General features: G+C 38.4%; 1 protein-coding gene across 1 annotated transcript; it reads right to left on the reverse strand.

Annotated features, from left to right (window-relative positions):
• Positions 1–273: 273 nt before the first annotated feature.
• LOC133606605 (ATP-binding cassette sub-family G member 4-like) lies at positions 274–23,424 on the reverse strand. The gene is made up of 15 exons (XM_061960710.2): positions 23,098–23,424; positions 20,880–21,109; positions 18,643–18,760; positions 18,448–18,580; positions 18,330–18,380; positions 18,118–18,263; positions 13,732–13,855; positions 10,924–11,038; positions 10,720–10,847; positions 10,550–10,645; positions 10,291–10,459; positions 7,383–7,483; positions 4,918–5,076; positions 4,721–4,839; positions 274–1,051 (listed from the first exon to the last, which is right to left on the reverse strand). The coding sequence occupies exons 2-15, from the start codon at positions 21,106–21,108 to the stop codon at positions 820–822; spliced, it is 1,920 nt and encodes a 639-aa protein (XP_061816694.1). The 5' UTR covers position 21,109; positions 23,098–23,424; the 3' UTR covers positions 274–819.
• Positions 23,425–24,856: the final 1,432 nt, after the last annotated feature.

Below are 24,856 nucleotides of genomic sequence, written 5' to 3' on the forward strand. Positions count from 1 at the left end.
CCCGCGACCCAACCTCGGATAAGCGGAAGATGGTTGGATGGACATTGACATGAAAAAATCCAATACAGGTCAATATGGGCAGCAAAACTGGATTTGACCTGCAATGTGAGCTAAGCCTAATTGTACAAATACACATTTATTAACATTATGGCAATACAAGAAAAAAGCATCGGCACAGCTACTTTGATACTAAGCAGAATGGAATTTTGTAGCAACTTCTGCATAAAATATATATCTTTAATATAACGATGCAGCAAGCGGCATTTGCAGCGTGACCCCAAAGATGCAGAGACGACAGCCGGAAGACAACATAAGTAAAATATTTAATTAACAAAAGGTGAATACAGCCAGAAAGTGCGCAAGACACAAAACTTCTAGAAACAACATATTCTCAGTAGACTCGCAAAGGCAACTGTGTACAGGCATATAAAGGAGCCCGATTGGGACAGACCTGTTCCTGGACAGGTGCGGGAGCCAGCACTCAGTAGCAGACAGGGGAAGTGAACTACAAATTAAGAGCACTGGACATGACTAACAAAACATGTCTGAAACAGTCACCAGAAAATGGCAAACATTTACTATGTTTGTCTGTATTGTCTGTAAGAAGTTTTGAGAATCACTGAGGGACAAGACGTAGAAGATGGATGGATGGATGAGCTTCTAAAAACATTATTTATAGAATAGATTTTGAAGTGTCTTAATAATTTAACATTTAACATCACAGCCTGTTCAGTCAGCTCCGTTAGTAACAACACAGCAGCAACAATCTTAATGGTGAAAAGTGAATACATAACAAATGAACACTACATTTACATCAACTTAACGATCTGCATTGACTTTGTACTGAAGGACCAGGAAAGTGGCCATTCTGAGGATCACAAAGAAAACCCCCAGCACAATGAAATCCACGTACAGCTTGGCCTCCTCCACGTTCAGCATGACCAGGACAGACTCTGGATTTTTGAAAGCACACCCCAGGTTCACGTCGAAGCACTCCAGCTCTGTGCGGTTCATCCCGTAGATGGAGAGAATCACTCCCTCGAAGCCGTACCTGAAACCACACATTTCAACATATGCTACCGCTTAAAAGTGTTTGGATTACTTGCAAATATCTAAGAAAAACACATTTATGCCACTTAGCATTATACATTAAAAAAAAAACCAATCAGATCTACATTCTTAGGAGAGCACGCCATTTTTAGGTTGAATCTATTTCTAACCTTGCTTCAGCTGTTTACAGGCTCAAAATGGCCATAAAACACTTTTTTAAAGTAATTTTTTCAAGTTCCAATTCATATCCTATATTTCTCCTTTTCTCCTTCCCTTTCCTACCTTTACATCTCAATCAATCAATGTTTATTTATATAGCCCTAAATCACAAGTGTCTCAAAGGGCTGCACAAGCCACAACGACATCCTCGGTACAAAGCCCACATAATGGCAAGGAAAAACTCACCCCAGTGGGACATCTCAATCTGCTTATAGGGTAAAATCCATAATGCAGTATATATTGCAGCTTCCTGCGATAGCTATTTATGTCACAACATATTTGGCATAGACAGGCTCCAGCACCCCCCGTGACCCCGAAAGGGACAAGCGGTAGAAAATGATTTATATAAATGATAGTAGAACCGTTTCAAAACATGTTACAAAGCTCCTAATTAATCCGCTTTCTCAAAGCTATTATTAATCTACTTGCTAATTTACTGTTAATAGCTGCTACTTTCTGTTGTAACATTGTTCTATAAACCTGTCTGTTGAAATGTAATAAGCACTTCTGTTTTTTGGATACTTTACGTTAGTTTTGTGTGATACTACAAATTTGGGTATCCATCCAATACCAAGTAGTTAACATATTAGTCATACCAATGCTGATACTTAAAATGTTTAAGATCATTGAATGATTAAAATTTTGATCAAAGTTATAATCAGACAAAAACACAGGATAGCGGTGTAACTATATCAAATAAATATTGAAATTATTTTCTTTTGGCTCTGATTTAAATATTTAGTTTTTTGCACTGTTGTGTGCCCGGACTTATTTTCTGGGTTTGTAAACAATAAAAACGATTAAAAAATTTGTGATAATAAAAAATATCAATCCAACCATTGTAGTATTGAGGGTGCTACAGTGTCTTGAGGACGCTGTCGTTCCCTTTTTGCTGTTCACAATATAAAAACATTAAAAGCTCTATCGATTGTCAAATTTGTATCATTTATATCGTCTATCGCGCTACCATATCTGCTTAAAATGATATTATTGTTATTGTAACTCAACCCCTCTATCAATTTTTCTGCAGCTGTCCCTTTCTTGGAACCCAACTAGTTGACACACGGCCTGGTTTTGTTCGAATTTTCATCGCCCTACCGACTGACTTTGTTCCGACAAACAACTGCTGATGATTAAGATAAACTAATATAAAGAATGGCAATTTCCCTCATTAGTACAAGGGTTTGTAGCTGTGAAACACAATGGCAAAATATTTTTTTAAACCTACATACAGCAAGAGTATAAGACATTTGATTTTGGTTTATTTCGTTTGTCAAAGTTACAGGAGCGCTTTGCTGTTTTTAAGGACCTTCTGCAAAAAAGCTAGTCAAAGATCATCTCCATAACGGCATTCTAGTGTTTTTAAGAATCGACTGCATACCGTACTTTCCGGACCATAGGGGGCAGCGGCATATTGCCGATGAATGGTCTATTTCATAAATAAGGCGCACCAGATTATAGGGCGCATTAAAAGAGTCATATTATTTTTTTCTAAATTAAAAAGACTTCCTTGTGGTCTACATAACATGTAATGGTGGTTCTTAGGTCAAAATGTTGCATAGATTATGTTTTACAGATCATATTCAAGCCGCTTTCTGACAATCGCTTCCGGATGCGCGTTTTGTGGGCGGTATTATTTACGTGGCTCAACTTCGGCAGCGTCTTCTCTCCGTCATCTTTGTTGTAGCGGTGTAGCGTGCAAGGACGGGAATGGAAGAAGTGTCAAAAGATGGAGCCAACTGTTTTAATAACATTTAGACTTTACTTAAATCAATAACGGAGCAGCATATCATGAGGAAATGTGTCCTGTGAAAAAACGTCCGACCGGAACTCTCTGATAACTAAAGTTCCTCGGGTGAATAATGTAAACTCACTATACCGGTATGTTTTAGCGCTTTAATAACATTAGACTTTATTTAAATCAATAACGGAGCAGCATATCATGCGGAAATGTGTCCCGTGAAAAAACGTCCGACCGGAACTCTCTGATAACTAAAGTTCCTTGGGTGAATAATGTAAACTCACTATACCGGTATGTTTTAGCACTTTCATGGCGAGTTTAGTGACAGATATAAGTAAGAACTGCAACAGTGGAGGATGAATGTCCCATAACAAGATGATAGAGAAAAAGAAGCTTATCGATTACGGTGTCGGCACGGACTACAAAGGTGGACGCACGCAATTTTTCATGATTTATGCAGATCCCAAATACAGATCAGCAGGTAACAGAAGATAAGAAAAGTTGCTTTTGCATAATATTGCGAAACAAAACACCAGCTATGTCTTGCCTTATACACAAACCGTAATACTACTCTTATGTTGAAGCACAGTACAATCCGGCTTCATAGCTTACCAAATTCGTACTAAAACATTTTGATAGATTTTTGAGCGCCGTGTATAATGTTCTATATTTTCAATAGAACATATAAAATGTTGGTGTTGTTTACTTGAGTCATATTGCCATCATCTTGCAGTCTACACGTATCTTTTATGTTTGACTGCGATCTACTGATCACACTTGTCATTTCACCATGTACCAAATAAAATAGTTTCGAGGTTGGTAAGCAAAACCAGAATATACCGTACATTAGGTACACCGGGTTATAAAGCGCACTGTTAGTTTTGAGGGGGGGGGGGAAGGATTTTAAGTGTTATAGTCTGGAAAATACGGTACATGTTTTTTTAACTTAACTCGCGGGCTGCCAGTGGAATAACCCAAATGATGAAAAAGAGAGGACCTCAAATGGAACATTGAAGAACACTACCTGTATTCCTAAAGAAGTTAACAAATGACCACTGACAATCTGACGTTAACACCTTAGTTACATAAATTACATTACGAAAAAAAATAAGCAAAACGGACTTAAAGGGGTGCCCTGAGAAACGACTTCAGTTATGTAAAGCGTAGGTTTGGACCCCAGTGTTGTTTGCTAGCAAAGTTATTAAGTTATCTATACAACAGGAGTACTGTAGAAATTTCTGCAAAAATGTTTGTCCCACAAGTTCCCGGGCCGAATTTGGCCGCCGGGCCACCAGTTAAATGGTCCTGGTCTACATGGATTATCCTGATACAAAAGGGCTACGCCAATGGTTACTTGAAATTCTCTGCTACTTGGTAAGCGTAAATGGCTAAGTACTTGGTAAGCGTAAATGGCTAAGTTTGCAAGCACAGTGTTTACTGAAATTATTTAGGACATATACTGGTATCAAATGTGTTGTTTTCTTACGCTTTGGCTGACATTTCTAATTTTGTGGAATTGTCTTCATTGACATAAGGCAATCACCATAGCAGCCCGGCCATCTGATTCTTTAAATGACTAGTTACAATGGTTTGTTAATGGCATAAAAAATGTGTTTTTCTTTAGAAAACAAAATGTATCTGCAGGTGATCCTAAAATTGTGCGTGGTCGTATAAGTCCAAATTGACCCACAGTAGTGTAGGTGACGATACCTGAGGTAGGATCCATAAGAAGTCCACTGTAGATAATGAGGAATGGTTTTGAAATTCACAAAGTAGCCAGAGAAGAGGATGACAGGTATGGCTGTGATCGGACCCACAAAGGTTGCAACCTACAAACAGACAAATAATGAATGAGCTGTAAGGTGCAGTAAGATACTTCAATGGTGTATGCCACAGGTATGCCTTACCTGTGGCGAAGGGGATGCCGCCCCTATGAGCATCCCCAGCGTCTGCGCTACCATGGAGATACATGTGGACAAGGTGATAAACAGCAGAAAACGTGATGCATCAGATGGCTGCCGAGTCATCCAGTACACAATACTGCAGTATAGGATTGGGCAGATCAGCTGAAAAAGAAAAACAAGACTTGGGAGTGACTCATGTATTTCATACGAGGGTATTGAGGGTTGAGGGCAAAAGGGATCTCTATTTTGCGGATGGTGGCCTTGTCAGATTCTGCCATTTAAAAATATTGTACAAAAAAATGTTAATATAAAATATCTGCAATAATACGTTGCTTAAATCAAATTAATAATGTAAGACTAATTACACCCCATATCACAAATATGAGATGGTTCAGCTTGGACACCTCACTCAACAGACGCCATAACGTCACCAAAGCTCACCTTTAAAGCATTCGCACACAGCACCAGCGTTTTGGAACTGTCAGGCTTGTCCCTGACAATTTGGTCATGTTTTAGTTTTTCCTCTGTCTGTCTTCATTTCCTGTTAGCGTTCTTATTTTGTCTTTATTTCCTGCTTGCATCCCTGAGTGTTTTTCCCCCTCAGCTGTGGCTGATTGGCACTGAGCTACACCTGGTGTCAATCAGCCAGCTGCTATTTATCGGTAGATCTGCTTTGTCCTCCTGTCAGGGCTGGATTATTGTAGCTTCTACCTGTTGATTGTCGCTACTACCTGTCATTAATACTTGTCGTTGTAGCTGTGTCTACTTCTGTTCACTCTGCTCATGTCATAGTGTCTTCGTGTCACGGTAAGTGTTTTTGTTTCTTGTCCACAGTTAGCCTTTGTGCTAGTTTTTGTTCATAGCCAAGTTTGTTCTCCGCCTTGTGCGCGCCTTTTGTTTGTACCCTTTTGTTTGTTTTTGGTTATAGTGTTTAATTAAATCATGTTTTCCTGCTCAATGCCTGCCGCCATCTCTGCATCTTGGGGTTCGTCACCTACACACTCTTGACAGGAACAAGGAGGTGATAAAACAAAGGTAAAAATGTAATACATCTATTTGTGGCAGCATAGTAGGAAGTTATGTTAAGTTTCACTTTTGCATCTCATTGCCCATAACTGTGGTGTGTTCAAGGACCCTTGATTAAAGTTAGAGGCATCAATAGTTTTTAAAGACCAGGGGAAGACTTCCCTCCTGGGAAATGCATTAATAATAAAATCATAATGTATTTGTAATGATCTGACAGCAGAGTGTTGCAGTGCCTGGTTTCTGGGTCACGGGGCGTGGCCATCTGCGTGCATGATACTCATTTCCTCCTGACGGTTTACCCTTCCAGTCGTGTACATCTCCTCTCCACAGACGCTTCTCATTCCTTTAGACTTTGTCCCGGCGTTGCTGTGTTGTGTTAAATTGTTACTTCTTCACACGTAAAGTGTCCCATTTCTGTTCCTCACGCTTTAAGTGTGCCTCCTTTGTTATTTTGTCCTCATTCCTTATTCATACACTGGTGTATGAATGATTAGTCGTGATTGGAGGGGCTGCAGGCACAAATTGGCAGCCACGCTTCCGTCAGTCACCCCCCGGGCAGCTGTGGCTACAATTGTTGCTCACCATCAATGTTTGAATATGCAGTGAATGAATGGGTTTTCAGTTCTCTTTGAAGTGCTTTGAAAAGTGCTATAGAAATCTATCCATCCATCCATTTTCTACCGCTTGTCCCTTTTGGGGTCGCGGGGGGTGCTGGAGCCTATCTCAGCTGCATTCGGGCAGAAGGCGGGGTACACCCTGGACAAGTCGCCACCTCATCACAGAGCCAACACAGATAGACAGACAACATTCACACTCACATTCACACACTAGGGACCATTTAGTGTTGTCAATCAACCTATCTATAGAAATCTAATCCATTCTTATTCAAAAGGTAATATATTTTTTCAAAACAAAATCTAAATATTAAAGAGTTTTTCTAGATACATTTAATATCATAATACACAAGTCAAAAACCTAATTACAGTTCTATCATGATTTAAAAAGCTGTTTTTAACCAAATCCATGCAATAGTTAGTTGCTTAGTGCATGTAAACATACCAAGTGTGTGTGTATGAGGCTGCGACGTTGAGTTTTGGGTTGGATGGGGGCCTCTTTAGGAGTCTTAGGGATCCCACAATCTGATGCTACACCACTGAGCCAGAGCATCTAGTTTCGAAAGCCTCCCTGGTGAAGTGTTACGGGCAACCATGAGGAGGCCCCCAGGGTAGACCGAGGACACGCTGAAAAAATGACATCTACCAGCTGTCTTGGAATAGCTGTGGTGTTCTCCAGGTGGAATTGAAGGAAACCGGAAAGTATATGGGCTTCCCTACTAAACTGCTGCCATCAGGACCCACCCACACCTGGCTAAGCGGAAGAGGATGGATGGACGGACAAACAGGATGCTGTAATGTGACGTGTGTTGTATGTCAAAACATTACCTGGAATGGAATATCCGCAATTGTTTTGGCAAAGTAGTAGGCACGTAGACTGTACCAGGAATTCAGGTGTTCCCTTACAAACACGGACATTTCCAGAGGAACTAGATAGAAAAGCAGAAACGCAGTAAGCAGCAAATTCATATACATTGGCACTTCACCTCACGAGCTTAAAGGGGAACATTATCACCAGACCTATGTAAGCGTCAATATATACCTTGATGTTGCAGAAAAAAGACCATATATTTTTTTAACCGATTTCCGAACTCTAAATGGGTGAATTTTGGCGAATTAAACGCCTTTCTATTATTCGTTCTCGGAGCGATGACGTAACACAACGTGGCGTCACATCGGAAAGCAATCCGCCATTTTCTCAAACACATTACAAACACCAAGTCAAATCAGCTGTTATTTTCCGTTTTTTCGACTGTTTTCCGTACCTTGGAGACATCATGCCTCGTCGGTGTGTTGTCGGAGGGTGTAACAACACGAACAGGGACGGATTCAAGTTGCACCAGTGGCCCAAAGATGCAAAAGTGGCAAGAAATTGGACGTTTGTTCCGCACACTTTATCGACGAAAGCTATGCTACGACAGAGATGGCAAGAATGTGTGGATATCCTACGACACTCAAAGCAGATGCATTTCCAACGATAAAGTCAAAGAAATCTGCCGCCAGACCCCCATTGACTCTGCCGGAGTGTGTGAGCAATTCAGGGACAAAGGACCTTGGTAGCACGGCAAGCAATGGCGGCAGTTTGTTCCCGCAGACGAGCGAGCTAAACTCCCTGGATGTCTTGGCTTATGCCACCGAAGATGATCAAGAGAAGAATATCGACCCTAGCTTCCCTGGCCTGCTGACATCAACTCCAAAACTGGACAGATCAGCTTTCAGGAAAAGAGAGCGGATGAGGGTATGTCTACAGAATATATTAATTGATGAAAATTGGGCTGTCTGCACTCTCAAAGTGCATGTTGTTGCCAAATGTATTTCATATGCTGTAAACCTAGTTCATAGTTGTTAGTTTCCTTTAATGCCAAACAAACACATACCAATCGTTGGTTAGAAGGCGATCGCCGAATTCGTCCTCGCTTTCTCCCGTGTCGCTGGCTGTCGTGTCGTTTTCGTCGGTTTCGCTTGCATACGGTTCAAACAGATATGGCTCAATAGCTTCAGTTTCTTCTTCAATTTCGTTTTCGCTACCTGCCTCCACACTACAACCATCCGTTTCAATACATGCGTAATCTGTTGAATCGCTTAAGCCGCTGAAATCCGAGTCTGAATCCGAGCTAATGTCGCTATAGCTTGCTGTTCTGAATCCGAGCTAATGTCGCTATAGCTTGCTGTTCTATGCGCAATGTTTGTTTGTGTTGGCATCACTATGTGACGTCACAGGAAAATGGACGGGTGTATATAACGATGGTTAAAATCAGGCACTTTGAAGCTTTTTTTAGGGATATTGCGTGATGGATAAAATTTTGAAAAAAACTTCGAAAAATAAAATAAGCCACTGGAAACTGATTTTTAATAGTTTTAACCCTTCTGAAATCATGATAATGTTCCCCTTTAAATCGGTTCCATGACAGAGCTTGTAATTCTAAAACGAGCATTGCAAAACAGCATCTTTGCCCATTGAAATCAATTTTATTTAATTGGTGCTTGGATCCACCCAAAACAGCTCAATTTTAACGTGCAACAACCCTTTGAAAAAGAAAAACAAAAGACAAGAAATGTAATGAAAAAACACTCAGAGGGGGGTCATAACATGTCACATTTACTCAAGTAACCTTTTGGTTAAATTGTACTGGAGAATAATTTTAATGCTACAAACTTTTTTACTTTTGCTTTTAGTGTCATTCCGATCACCTTATTTGTATCATTATTTATTTGAAACCTTCTTGCAAAGACATGTTCATTTGGCTCATTAAGAGAGACTTCTTCCAGAGGTCATTGTCACATGACAATTTCACTAATCAAACAGAGTCTGGCAGTCACATGAGGTGTAGTAGTTTGTTTTAAAGTAAGTATTTTTTGGACATGTGGACATGCAACCTTGCTCCTGCTCTACCGTCTTTAATAGTAACAGTAATTCAGTACAGTACGAGTCATTTGGAAATATTAACTTCGGCCCACTTACTGTTGCATAGATGTCCCGATGGCTAGTCTGCAGATGGTGCTTCAAGTTGGTTGTATTTTACCGGAGAAAATGGAGCCACAGGGTTGACAAGTTCTTTTGTTGACTACGGCTGCAAAGGTGAAGTGAGTCCACATGTCTTCTCTTGTATTGTCTTGTATTGCGTCTTGTTTTCCGGGCGAAAAATCAAAACAGTCCATTTTAAAGATTCTAGTTCAGTGGATACCTTTTGCCATCATGCAACTGTGATTGGCTATTTTCTCCCACCCACCGACAGACTGAATTAAATATGGTTGGATTTCGTCTTTGTCAATCTCGTCGTCTCGTTTTTATTCGTTAACTAAATTGTCAATTGTGTCATTGTTTAAGTCAACATACTTAAGGAAAATAGGTCGTTGACAGTAACGAAGACAAAAAAAAATTGGCAACTGCAGACTAGCAGCGCTACGCTCAAACTGCCTGCCTGTTTTTGATGATTTCTTTCTTGAATTCAAATAATATATTTCTCTGTCACACTCACTTTCTTAGTTTCAATGGTTGGAAAACAAAGTTATGTCAATCCCTAGCTACAAAACTATTGCTAGCGAGTAAGACCGGATGTTTTGGGGCGTATCTTACGGGGTTACTTCTGACAAACACTACAATAAGTGGTTGGAATGTTTGTTACACACATTTTTGCTCGCAACTTACGAATAAATTAGCTGACAGACAGCTCTTATCTCAAAAAACTCGTAATTGGGAGTACTCTTAAGTCGAGATAGCACCGTGTTTCCTTACAGGTTAGAATGGTGGGCATCAGGGCGGCAAACATGAGGAACAGCATGGAGAAGAAGAGGAAACTGGTGTTGTTGAACGCTTTGTCTGCATCATTTCCAATATTGAGATAAAGCAGGCCAATGAGGAGTCCAATCAGGATGTGGGATATCACTCGCAGGTGGGTCAGCAACTTTTGACACAACAAACACAAGTTAATCCTAAAAATCCTGTCCGAACATCACCGCAATTTCCTGATACCGGAGCAGAAAGGCTTTTTTACGGTGTCTCTGCATATCGTCTTGATGTTTCTTTTCAAGAGGATGTAGAACTGTTTGATGGTACTCGTGCCATAGTTCTGTTTCTCAAAGGTTAAGGCCTGGAGAAACAGACAAAAAAGGTGTTTTGTAATACTTTGTGCCGTGTTCAAGAAGTGCACAGCATTCCACTCACGTCCTTAGTGTGTACGAATGTCTTCACTTCCTCCGTTTTCTTGCTATCCTCACAGCACTGGCCCCCGTAAGCAGCCTGATACAGCATGGGGTTCATGTCCCCGTGCTCCCCTGACGCCACCTCAATGACTGGCGGTGGGAGAAACCTGTCAAACATCTTACTCGGTTCTTGACATACGGTTTTAATGGGAGATAATTCACTCACTGTAGTCTGCCGGATTGTGATACGGGGGGCAATAGAGGCCCAGGCTGTTAAGGTGAGGGATGAGGTGGGAGACTGTTCCAGTGTATACACATTGGCCATGACTGAGTATGTACAGCTGGGGGGCAAAGAAGTGATAAAAAAATCACATGTTGGAACCGTGAACCTTAATCTACCGGATGTCGCCCTGAACAAGATTTTGATTGTGGCCCCTCTTTTGCTCTTTAGTCTTTATTATTACTTGTGTAACTCTCTAGGGCAGGGGTCGGCAACCCGTGGCTCTAGAGCCGCATGCGGCTCTTTAGCGGCGCCCTAGTGGCTCTCTGGAGCTTTTTCAAAAATGTATGAAAAATGGAAAAAGATGAGGGGAAAAAAAATCTATTTTTTGTTTTAATATGGTTTCTGTAGGAGGACAAACATGACACAAACCTCCCTAATTGTTACAAAGCACACTGTTTATATTAAACATGCTTCATTGATTCGAGTATTTGGCGAGCGCCGTTTTGTCCTACTAATGTTGGCGGTCCTTGAACTCACCATAGTTTGTTTACATGTATAACTTTCTCCGACTTTCTAGGACGTGTTTTATGCCACTTCTTTTTCTGTCTCATTTTGTCCACCAAACTTTCAAGGTTGTGCATGAAAGGTGAGTTTTGTTGATGTTATTGACTTGTTGGAGTGCTAATCAGACATATTTGGTCACTGCATGACTGCAAGCTAATCGATGCTAACATGCTATTTAGGCTAGCTATATGTACATATTGCATCATTATGCCTCGTTTGTAGCTATATTTGAGGTCATTTAGTTTCCTTTAAGTCCTCTTAGTTTCCTTTAAGTCCTCTTAATTCAATGTATATCTCATGACACAGTATCTGTATGTAATATGGCTTTTAATTTTTTGCGGCTCCAGACAGATTTGTTTTTGTATTTTTGGTCCAATATGGCTCTTTCAACATTTTGGGTTGCCGACCCCTGCTCTAGGGCAAGGATATTCTACTAAATTGTTTTGAGGGCCACATTTCTAGAAAGCAAACTTTTTTTCTTCACTATTAGTCTTTTTTTGTATATTCTTAAGAACCAGCATGCTCTACAGTAGACATTCGATTTTGGCCTATTTTGTCAGTTACAGGAGCGCTCTGCTACTTTTAAGGACCTTATGCAAAAAAGATAGTCAAATAATCATCTCTATGAAAACACTCTTTGAGTTTTAGAATCTGCTGGAAAAATGTGAGCCTCACAAGATTTTTTTTTACCTGAACTTGCGGGCCACCAATTGAATAGCCCAAATAATGGTAGAGGACATAAAATAGAGCCTTGAGGAACACAACTGGCATCACTAAAACAAATGACCACGAGCTGCGTCTGAAGTTACAAGCTACAGCAACACCTTAGATAAATCACATTACAAAAAACATTTTGTAACTGCCAGAAAGAAGAGGACTCAAAGGATTGCCTTGAGGAGCACCTTGGTTATGTAAATCACAAGTTTATTCTTTGCTAGCAGGGTTAAAATGTCAATGCAAGGATCTGCCAATGTGTTTACAGTAGTCCAAATTCCTCTACACAGGACCACTTCAGTATTTTTAAGAATTTGCTGCAAAAAGCCAGTTGCATCCCCCAAGCCCATATTTTGTGGCCCTTTACTTCATAGTTTAATGTAATTGCAGCCCGTGCAGACTCGGCGGTAAATAGTTCATTACTGTACTGTATCTTTCGGGCTATGAGGCACACTTAAAATCCTGACATTTTCTCAAATATCGACAGTGCGCCTAATGCACGTATTAATTCTGGTTGTGCTTGTTGTGGTTGTGGTACATGGTCTAATGCTAAGTGTGACCGGTAGATGGCGGTTACACATAAGAGATACGTGTGGACTGCAGGTTCACGCCTGTTCAATAAATGACGCTAGCAAGTACTGGTAAGCAAGCAATACCAACACTTTAATGTTTCATAGAGAATATAGAACATTACACACTGCGCTCAAACATCTGTCAAAATGTTTTAGTACGACTTTGGTAAGCTATGAAGCCGTACCGCTTGATGGAGCATTGCGGCTACCGTAGTTAAGACGTAATGTGCTTCAACATACGGGTATTAATATGGTGTGTGTGTATAAGGACCAAAAAAAGTCACATAGGAGACATTATCTGGTGTCTGGTTTCATCCTATTATGCAAAACCAACTTTTCTTAGCTGTTGGTTCCTGCTGATGTGAGTTTGGGATTTGCATAAGTCCCGAAAAATTGCACGCGTCCGACATTGTAGTCAATAAATCCTTTTTCTCCATCCTTTTGTTCAGGAGCATTCATCCTGCACTGTTGCCATTTCTAATACAAAGCAGCGTACAGTTCTAACTTATCTCTGCTATGGAAGCGCTAACAACTTCAACAAAATATGATGGGGTAAGACGCTGTCGAAGTTGAGGCAGGTAAATAAGACCACCCATCCTGAAGAGACTATCAGAAAGCGGTTTAAAAAAAGGTCTGTAAAACATAATCTATGCAACATTTTGACCAAAGAACCACCATTACATGTTATGTAGACCACAAGGAGGTGCCTTCAATGTAGAAAAAAGAAATCATAATATGACCCCTTTAATGCGCCTTATTTTGTATAAAAATAAACCTTCGCCATCGTCTTATAATCCGGTGCGCTTTATGGTGCCAAAAATATGGTATATTATGGCAATCTGGAATCCCACGAGCAAGTGAATCCTACCTATATGCAGAACACGCTCTGTGCATGCGGCCCCGGTTTTTTTTTGGTAAAATGTCAATGAGTGACGGAAGGGTCAGTGGTACTCAAATTTACCTTATCAAACATCTGGAAGAGGTTGCCACTGGGTTGATGAATGGTGCAGATGATCGTCCGTCCACCGTTTGCCAGAGACTTCAGGAGGGAGATGACCTGGACGGATGATGCGCTGTCCAAGCCACTGAGATGTCAAAGCAGAAAGATCCAGGAAAAGATTAGTTTGGATTATATAGAACAGGCATGGCCAAATTGTGACCCTGCATCTTTGTTTTCTTATACCGGTTTGCAGCTAAAATACAATTACAAACTAGGGTTGTCCCGCTATCAATATTTTGGTACCGGTACCAGTACCAAAATGTATTTTGATACTTTGATACTTTTATAAATAAGGGGACCACAAAAAATGGCATTATTGCCTTTATTTTAACAAAAAATCTTACAGTACATTAAACATATGTTTAATATTGCAATTTTGTCCCTAAATAAAATAGTAAACATACGAGACAACTTTTCTTTTATTAGTAAGTAAGCAAACAAAGGCTCCTAATTTAGCTGCTGGCGTATGCAGTAACATATTGTGTCATTTATCACTATTATTTTGTCAAAATTATTAAGGACAAGTGGTAGAAAATGAATTATTAATTTACTTGTTCATTTACTGCTAATATCTGCCTACTTTCTCTTTTATCATGTTCTATCTACACTTCTGTTAAAATGTAATAATTTATTGTTCTGTTGTTTGGATGCTTTACATTAGTTTTGGATGATACGACAAATTTATGTATCGATCCGATACCAAGTAGTTTCAGGATCATACATTGGTCATAATTTAAGTCCTCATTTGTCCAGGGACGCATTTCCAAATTTTTTTTAAACGAAAAAAGATTTTGTGATGCTAAAATATATTGATGTAATCATAGTAGTATCGACGAGTTACGCTCCAGTACTTGATATCATTACAGTGAATGTCATGTGTAGATCCACCAATGCCGTTTGTTTACATTGTGACGCCGGTGAATTATGTGTGTAGTGAATCATGTTTAGCTATTCCTCGTCCTGCAGGGATGATATATGTAAGAAACTCACTATTTGTCGCCATGGAGGCGAGGATTAGTGATTTAGAAGTAGATAAAACAATGCAGACTGCGGCTGAACGTTAGCCGCTAGCTAGCTAGCCATGTCTTAAAGCACCTCTTCCTGAGGGCGTTTCAGTGTTATAAGTTCACCTTTATCATTAGTTTTTAAGCCAAAATGCGTCCGTTCTCCCTTTTCTGTCCGTGATTGTGTGCTGCCGAACATGCTCCTCTGCTCGTAACGACGTGACGACGACGCACCGTCATGCCCGTTATAAAAAAAGGGAGGGGGCGGGGAAAACCGGTACTTTTTAGAGGCGGTATAGTGCCCAATATGATTCCCTAATATTGCGGTACTATACTAGTACCGGTATACCGTACAACTATTATAAACACACGGTTTTCAAAAAGCTTAAAGAGATAACACTATTTTACCTTAATTCTGTTTGTAATTATTGTATTGTAGCATTGTTTGTTTATAGCATTTCATATGCCCATCCTTTCTTCTTCATTGTCTTTTCTACATATCGTTGCATGTTTATTTTGATGTTATTGTCTTCTGTGATGGATTGCAGGAAGACTAGTGGCTACTGTGTAGCAACTAATGGGGATCCATTTATAACAATTAAACCAAAAAAAACCCTGCAAAAATGGAATAAAGCAAAAGGGCAGAAAAATGTTTAGTGATAATAGCACGCTTTGTCGGACGGCGTGGCGAAGTTGGTAGAGTGGCCGTGCCAGCAATCGGAGTGTTGCTGGTTACTGGGGTTAAATCCCCACCTTCTACCATCCTAGTCATGTCCATTGTGTCCTTGGGCAAGACACTTAAATGATAAATAATGATAAATGGGTTGTACTTGTATAGCGCTTTTCTACCTTCAAGGTACTCAAAGCGCTTTGACACTACTTCCACATTTACCCATTCACACACACATTCACACACTGATGGAGGGAGCTGCCATGCATTGCGCTAACCAGCACCCATCAGGAGCAAGGGTGAAGTGTCTTGCTCAGGACACAACGGACATGACGAGGTTGGTACTAGGTGGGGATTGAACCAGGGACCCTCGGGTTGCGCACGGCTACTCTCCCACTGCGCCACGCCGTCCCTTGCTCCTGATGGCTGCTGGTTAGCGCCTTGCATTGCAGCTCCCGCCATCAGTGTGTAAATGTGTGTGTGAATGGGTGAATGTGGTAATACTGTCAAAGCGCTTTGAGTACCTTGAAGGTAGATAAGCGCTATACAAGTATAACCCATTTATCATTTATCGCCTATAATATAGAGGTGAGATCCTATTTCCTATCGTAGCTATGTTGTGAAAAGTGAAAAATATCATCCCCACTTGGCACCAATGCAAGTTAGTAACAGCCACAAGTCAAACTGCTTGATTTGTTGCGGAAAGTGAAGCTATAGTGCTGCGTGGGCACATACCACAGGAACTATAATAGTAGTAATCTCGACTCACACTTTTCTACTACATTTGGGACAAAATATTGATATTGCTTTATCACATATGAAGCTTTGATGCAAGTATATATATATATATATATATATATATATATATATATAGAGAGAGAGAGAGCGAGAGAACAAAAATATAAATTATATACCGGTATGCGTGTATATACATATATATATATATATATATATATATATATATTATATATATATATATATATAATATATAAAATCTTGCATCAAAGCTTCATTTGAGATAAAACAATATCATGAATATATTATATATATATATATATATATATATATATATATATATATATATATATATATATATATATATATATATATATTTTAGATCTTTTGGTGCAACTCATGTAAAATGGGAGCAAATACGAAAGTGTTGTGTTTGTATTTTTGCTCGGTGTATATATACACCGGTACACATATACACACACACACACACACACACACACACACACACACACACACACACACACACACACACACACACACACACACACACACACACACATATATATAATATATATATATATATAGAGAACAAAAATATAAATTATATACCGGTATACGTGTATATACATATATATATATAATATATATAAAATCTTGCATCAAAGCTTCATTTGAGATAAAACAATATCATGAATATATATATATATATATATATATATATATATATATATATATATATACACGCATACCGGTATATAATTTATATTTTTGTTCTCTATATATATATATATATATATATATTATATACGTGTGTGTGTGTGTGTGTGTGTGTGTGTGTGTGTGTGTGTGTGTGTGTGTGTGTGTATATGTGTACCGGTGTATATATACACCGAGTAAAAATACAAACACAACACTTTCGTATTTGCTCCCATTTTACATGAGTTGCACCAAAAGATCTAAAACTTTTACTACATACACAAAATACCTATTCCTCTCAATTATTGTTCACAAATCTGTCTAATTCTGTGTTAGTGAGTATTTCTTTGCCAAGATAATCATCCCACCTAACAGGTGTGGCATATGAAGATGCTGATTAAACAGCATGATTATTGCACAGGTGGGCCTTAGGCTGCCCACAATAAAAGGCCCCTCTGGAATGGGCTATTTTCTCTAGTGTCCTCAGCATTAGACATTTGTGTTTGGAAAGACAATGTTGTTTTCTTCAGCATCCTCTGCAGTGGACGTTTGTGTTTTGAACGACTTTTTTTCTTCAGCGTCCTCTGCAGTGGACATTTATGTTTCTAATTAAAAGGGGCTATTTTCTCTAGTGTCCTCTGCAGTGGACATTTGTGTTTTGAACGACAACATTATTTTCTTCAGCGTCCTCTGCAGTGGACATTTGTGTTTTTAAATAAAAAAGGGGCTATTTTCTTTAACATCCTCTACAGTTGACATTTTGGTTTTGAATAAAAGGGCTTCTGCAGTGGACATTTGTGTTTTGCATTATAGACCTTCTTTGTTTCAAGCGTCCTCCACAGTAAAGATGTGTTTTTCATGACAGCGCAGTTTTTTTCATTATCCCCTGCAGTGGACATTTATGTTTTTTCATGACGGGGAATTTTTTTTTCCATTTGTGTTAGGAATGAATAAGAGGGCTATTTTCCCCCGGACTCTGTGACAGAATAAATATCAACTGCTGGTTCTCAGGAGGAAATACTGTACATTTGCACACATTTATGAAGCAAATATTTCAAATGTAATATAAATGAGATCCTTAGCTGAAACACTCATGTTGAACCTAACGTCATACGCCACAAGCCAATTCATCATTTCAGTACAAGCCACATATCATATTCTACGCTAAACTGTGATGCCAAATCAATGCAGTATTTGGTGTAAAACATGGAGGTACAAAGTCCGAAAGTGGTGACATCGTACCTGATGGGCTCGTCAAAGAACATAACAGGAGGATTGTTGACCAACTCAAGAGCAATGGCCAGTCTTTTACATTGGCCCCCTGAGAGATGGTTGGTCCGTGTTTTAGCACAGATCTGAAGCCCTAAAGCAGTCATGATGTCGTCCACCTGTGACAAAGTATCAATTACTAAATAAATATAAAGCAGTCAGGAAATGTGTTTACTCGGACATACAAGTTTCTTTTTGACTGCCATGTTCTCATTGAGTTTCAGATTGGCAGACACCTAAAATGCAAAGAACACATCATTACTGAGATCATGTTTACAAAACCAGACCCATCCCCCGCCTGACCATCATGGCCTCCTTGGTGGTTAGGTGGGGCATCAAAATGTCGCTCTGCATGATGTAGCAGGACATCTTCTGGAAGATCTTCAAGTTCCTTGGACGACCATTCACCAGGATTTGGCCCGTCCTGCCCGACTCTCTGTATCCAGACAACAATCAGAAAAACTACTTCCTGTGTGCCGTTGTGGACTGCCAACTTACTTGTATCCCGCCAGGATGTTCATCAGGCTGGACTTGCCAGCTCCAGATGGCCCCATGATTCCGGTAAGATCTCTGCTGTTGAATTGTCCAGCAAGACGATTGAGGAGGGTTTTATAACCTGAAGAAGAGACAATATTTCATACTGAGAACCAGACACAGGGGCGTAGCACCAAATTTTGGGCCCCCATACACAAGATTCCTAAGGGGTCCCCTATCTCACCCTGAATCCAACATCGCTGCCTCATACATACACACTTGGTATGCTTACATGCGCTAAAAAATAAAATATTGCATGTATTTGGTTAAAACCAGCATTTTAAAACACATAAACCTTAATTAGGTTTTTTGACTTTTTAAAAATGTGACTAACATCTAGATAACCACCCCTAACATATTGGGCCCGAGCAACAAAAAAGCAGCAGAGGCCCTTTTGAATTTGCCTGCGTTTATTATTATTCTCCCACTTCAATCCCATTTTTGAGGCCCTGAACAAGCACGAAAACGCAACAATTTTTTGCATGAGCCTCAGGTCAGCCAAAAAATGTTTTTGGCGTCACCGAACACGAAATTTCAAAATTGAATCTCGAGTGCCTTTTTGAAAATAAGAAAAAATTGGCACCTGCCACCAGATTAATATATCGTCAGGAAAATCTCTGGAGACGTCTATCATGACAGGACACGTAAAAGTCTCAAGAACTCATATTTAAAAACAAACTGGAAGTCGGCCATCTTGGTTTCCGTCCAAAAACAGGGAGCGTACTTTAAAAAAACTTGTCCTAGGATTTTTGATTAATTGAACCACGGTTAAAATGATACCTACTAGACAGGCAGGCAATGATAAATTGCGAAGGAATTTGAATGTGGGCGTGGCATGGCGCCAAACTTTGATCTGATGGTTTGCCAAAGAACTTTCAACATTTGTAACTCGGCTACTCAAATTCAGATCTTGGTAAGATTTAGTTCAAATGATGAAGATAACACCTTGAAGTGCTGGATGGGTCAGTACCTATTCATTCATTCATTCACTCATGGTTGGGCGGCGCCTAGCTGGCAACAAAACCTGCTCCTTGCCATCACCAATCAAACTGTCTTTAAATGATCAGCTCTCCATCCAAACTGATGAGGCTTTCAGTTCCGGAACTGATAATGGCTAGACCTTGATATCGACACCAATTGAGAAATTGAGGAAGACGTGACCATATGCGTCATGCGTGCCTGCCGACCCGCGTTGCACATGGGTGCAAGGGCCCATTTAATTAGTTTGTGTTTTTACAACGGTCTTTTTTTTTTTTAGCAAGAAAGTGCCAACAAATTCAATATGCAGTGGCCAGAATATGAATTTAAATATTCATACTAAACTAACTTTTTCCCATGCTGCCACATCACCTCATCCTTGTTATAACATGTTGGCGCTGACTGTGAATGTTTATAAAGGTGAGCTTTGATGACATTATGACATCTGTGTTCATGAAGTGTTCCAAAGCTAGGTTTGTGCGATCTATGGAAGGAACCATTTTTTTAATTTTGAATAATGGAGTGTACGTAGTTATACATTCTTAGTTTGATTCAAACAACCTTATTATTGAACTTACATGGCTATATTAATTGTACGTTAACATTTATGATGCTGTTTTATACAACTCACATACTGTTAAATGGCAGGGAAAAAAATCCTCAAACTTTACAAAAAGCCCCCCCATACAACATCCCCACTAACCACTCCACTTGACCAGACTGGATAGTAAGTACAGCTCTGCATTATCCAAATTGTTTCTGGTGGTGTGGCTCAGCATGTAGAGGGGCTGTACTGATAGATGTAACTGACCACCTCTTTACTCTTTAGACCTTAGTATTCCCTGAGGAACATAGGCCGCCGACGAAAGCCTTCCATCCATTCCGGTCTTGTGCCCTTCGGTCAAGTTAACTGATCACCACTAAGCTTCAATGTATGGATTTCTCAATGCAAAGCCTGTGGAGACAATTGTGAATTTTGTGTCTAACACTGTCTGGTTGTTAAACTTTCATGTTAACTTTTTGTAGCTCATTTTGAATTACAAAACCTCAAATTAATATAACATGTAACACATGCTAACTTAATAGGTCAACTTTTTTAGCTGTCTGGTTCCTGACGCATTTTAACTATTAGTCATTGCTGTCCAGCTTATCAACACCAAGATCGCCCCCTTACCAGTCATACCTTTAGGTCAATTTCGTTCCAATATTAGAACTTGCAGTACCTGTCTTGCGATACCAGGGTCCCTCCCGGACAATGTAGGACAGCTGCTTGAACTCCAGGTTGACGGCATAGTGGTGCGGAAGCTTAGTGATGTCTTCAGCCTTAGCGCCGACTTTATCGATTTTCCTCAAGTGGTGGAACATGGGTACTTTCGTCTTTGCTTTGCTTTCAACTTTGGTCTCCTCCATGGTGACGGTGCAAGAACTGTTAGCCGGGATCTTCAAAGACATGCTGGAAAAGACACGTGTATTTTATAATTTAAACTTAGAACTGCATCAGGTCATTATTACTTAAATCATGCAGTACTTTTCATGTGTTACAGTAGATATTGGCGAATTAAAAAAAATACTGAATGTAAACATTTTAATGGCATTGTATGAATTTAAAAATAAAAGGTCAGATTGAAATTTTTTTTTTATATATATATAAACATATATACATATACATACACACATATATATATATATATATATATATATATATATATATATATATATTATATACATATATACACATATATATATATATATACATACATTAACATTTATACACATATATATATATATATATACATAATAATATACATATATACACATATATATACATACATTATATATATCCATATATACATGTATATGTATATATACATATATATACATACATGTATTTATATATATATACATATACATATTTTTACATATACATATGTATATGTATACATATATATATATATGTATACATTATATATACATATATATGTATATGTATACATATATATATATATATATATATATGTATACATATATATATATATATACATACATATACATATGTAAAAATATGTATATGTATATATATATAAATACATGTATGTATATATATGTGTGTGTATATATATATATATATATATATATATATATATATATATATATATATATATATATATATATATATATATATATATATATATATACACATTTAAAAGCATCAAGCACGCTAATTGCTTTACAAATAACGGCTGTAGAGGGGCACGTTATATAATCAGCATTACCTATGCAAAACAACTTTAAATATAAATTTTAAATATTAAATCTTGAAATTAAGTAAGGCAAAAAATTACATTAACTTAAAAAAAAACTTTTAAAATAAATGGAAGAATGAAAATATCTATTTTTTTTATCTAAACTTGAAACTGCATTAAGTCAGTTTGGGCTGATATATATTACTTAAATATGAATTACCTTTGATGTGTTACAGTACAAAAAAAATACAATAGTTTGAATGACTTTTTATAATATTTTAAATAAAAAGGTCAGGTAGATAAAAAAACCCAAGTATATATTTTTAAATTAATTGCTTGCTATACATAGCTATATATATAGGGCAGCACGGTGGTACAGGGGCTAGTGCATGCGCCTCACAATACGAAGGTCCTGAGTTCAATCCCGGGATCTTTCTGTGTGGAGTTTGCATGTTCTTCCCGTGACTGCGTGGGGTTCCCTCCGGGTACTCCGGCTTCCTCCCACCGCCAAAAACATGCCAACCTGAGGATAGGTTGATTGGCAACACTAAATGGTCCCTAGTGTGTGAATGTGAGTGTGAATGTTGTCTGTCTATCTGTGTTGGCCCTGTGATGAGGTTGCGACTTGTCCAGGGTGTACCCCGCCTTCCGCCCGAATGCAGGTGAGATAGGCTCCAGCACCCCCCGCGACCTCAAAAAGGGACAAGCGGTAAAAAAAAAATGGATGGATGGATGCTAGCTATACAGTATGTGTATTTCAAGACATTTATATTTGTGGAAAAAGGAGAATATAAATATATGTTTTTAAATGTCTAATGTAGTGGTTCTCAAAGTTTTTCCACCAAGTACCATACTTGGTGGAAAACTACCATACCACCATAATGACCACCATTAAAAAGCATGTATCATTAATAATCGCTACATTAGAGTGAAAGGGAGAAAACTGCAAATGATTGGAATTTACTTTCTTGCCTCTACATGTAATTGGGAATGATGCAACGTCGTGCATTGACTTGTTTCCTCATTTGTCTTTATCTTGTATTAATATTTCTTTCAAATGAACTCAACTGTTTCATAACACAATGTTGCTTTTACACAGTACATTATGTGGCAGCACTATAACAAATAACCTCACCAGGTGATGATGCATAAAGACATGTATGTTCTTAAAACACTGAAAAGCGTGACCAAGACATACCTGTTATTGATGAAAAGAGCAGATATACCGAGAAGGATGCAGTCTTCTGAGTTACAAACGAGGCACCAATAAATAAACTCCCATCAACAGAGGAACGTGAACGCACCACTCCAGCCGGCGAGGAGAAATCCAAGATGAACTCGAAGAGCTTCAAAAGAAACACTTGATTGAGTTTCTTGCTCCAGGGTAAATATGCTCTTCGATGGCGAATGACTTTCCTCTTTATGGCGAATGCGGTGACGTTTAATATTGGCGGTAATTACGTGGCGTTGATGAAAGTCAGTCTTTGAGGTGTCCTTTACACCAATGTGTTGCTCCTTTGGTGGTTGAACTCCTTCAAATTGTCTTTTTTAGTGATGGAGCCCAGTAGTAGCAGTACAGTAGTGGTGTTAACAGTCAGGTTAGCATGATGACGTCAATATTTTTCTGTTCTTTGATGTTTATTTTTATTTTTGTTGTCCTATCGTTACCTTGTGGATATTATGCAATACTACACTGCAAAAACTGAAATCTAAGTAAGATTAAATATCTCAAATATGGGTGATATTTGCTTATTTTCTGTCTGATAAGATAATTCTTCTCACTAAGCAGATTTTATGTTAGAGTGTTTTACTTGTTTTAAGGGTTTTGGTCCTAAATGATCTCAGTAAGATATTACAGCTTGTTGCTGAGATTTTATGACCTATACTGAGTAAAACATGCTTGAATCTAGAATATCAACTGTTGCAAAGCTGTGTCATCAACACTCGCAAGTATAAAACTACTATTTTAAAGTAATAATTTCTTATTTCAAGCATGTAAAAAAAAAAAAAAATCATTACTTTGACACAATTGTGTCTCATATAAAAACAGATGACAGCCAAATGGACTTTGCTGTTTTATTTTCAATGAAACAATAGAAAATACGTACTCATATAGTAGTACAGTTGTTATTAGTGAGAATATACTTATTTTAAGGTATTTTGGGTTCATTGAGGTTAGCTAATTTTACTTGTTTTGGAAAGTCTTGACAAGCCAAATTTTCTTGTTCTATTGGCAGATAATTTTGCTTAGTTCAAATAAAATACCCCTAATTTTTGTAATTTTTTTTCTTGTTTTTGAACACTGACTTTTTACAGTGTAGTGTTTGGTAGTTTGGAGCGATACGAACATGATCAATTTCACTTGTACTTTTCAGTGCAGTTTTGGTGGATTGTACATTTTAAAAATCTATTCATATACCCCCACATTTTTTCTTCAAATTTAAATGTTTTGAAATACAGATTTAATCTTGCAGGTTTATAATAACAACTTGAGTCAATAATTAAATTATAACAATTGTGTTAGCATTTAGGAGCTAACACGTGCAACACAGTGTATTAGCGATTAGTGTTGTAGTTTCCAGCTAGCTAGCAGGTTTAAAATGAAAACTTCCATTAATAATTATATTACAACAATCATGTAAGCATTTAAGATAGCTAGTAATTAGCACTCTATTTGCCAGCTAGCAAATAGCACCGCTAAATTTTAGTTACCGATTATTGTTGTAGTTCCCAGCTAGCTATTAGCGGAACCTTGCAGGTTGAAAATGAAAACTTCCATTGATAATTATATTACAACACTAGTGTTAGCATTCAAGATGGTTAGCAATTAGCAATTAGCTATTAGTGGATGCCTTGCAGGTTTAAAATGAAAACTTCCATTAATAATTATATTACAACACTATTGTTGGTAATAATTAGTGTGCTACAGTGACCAAAAATATTAAATATACGTGTTA

This window comes from Nerophis lumbriciformis, linkage group LG05 (genome assembly GCF_033978685.3).
Source record: "Nerophis lumbriciformis linkage group LG05, RoL_Nlum_v2.1, whole genome shotgun sequence".
NCBI lineage: Eukaryota > Metazoa > Chordata > Actinopteri > Syngnathiformes > Syngnathidae > Nerophis > Nerophis lumbriciformis.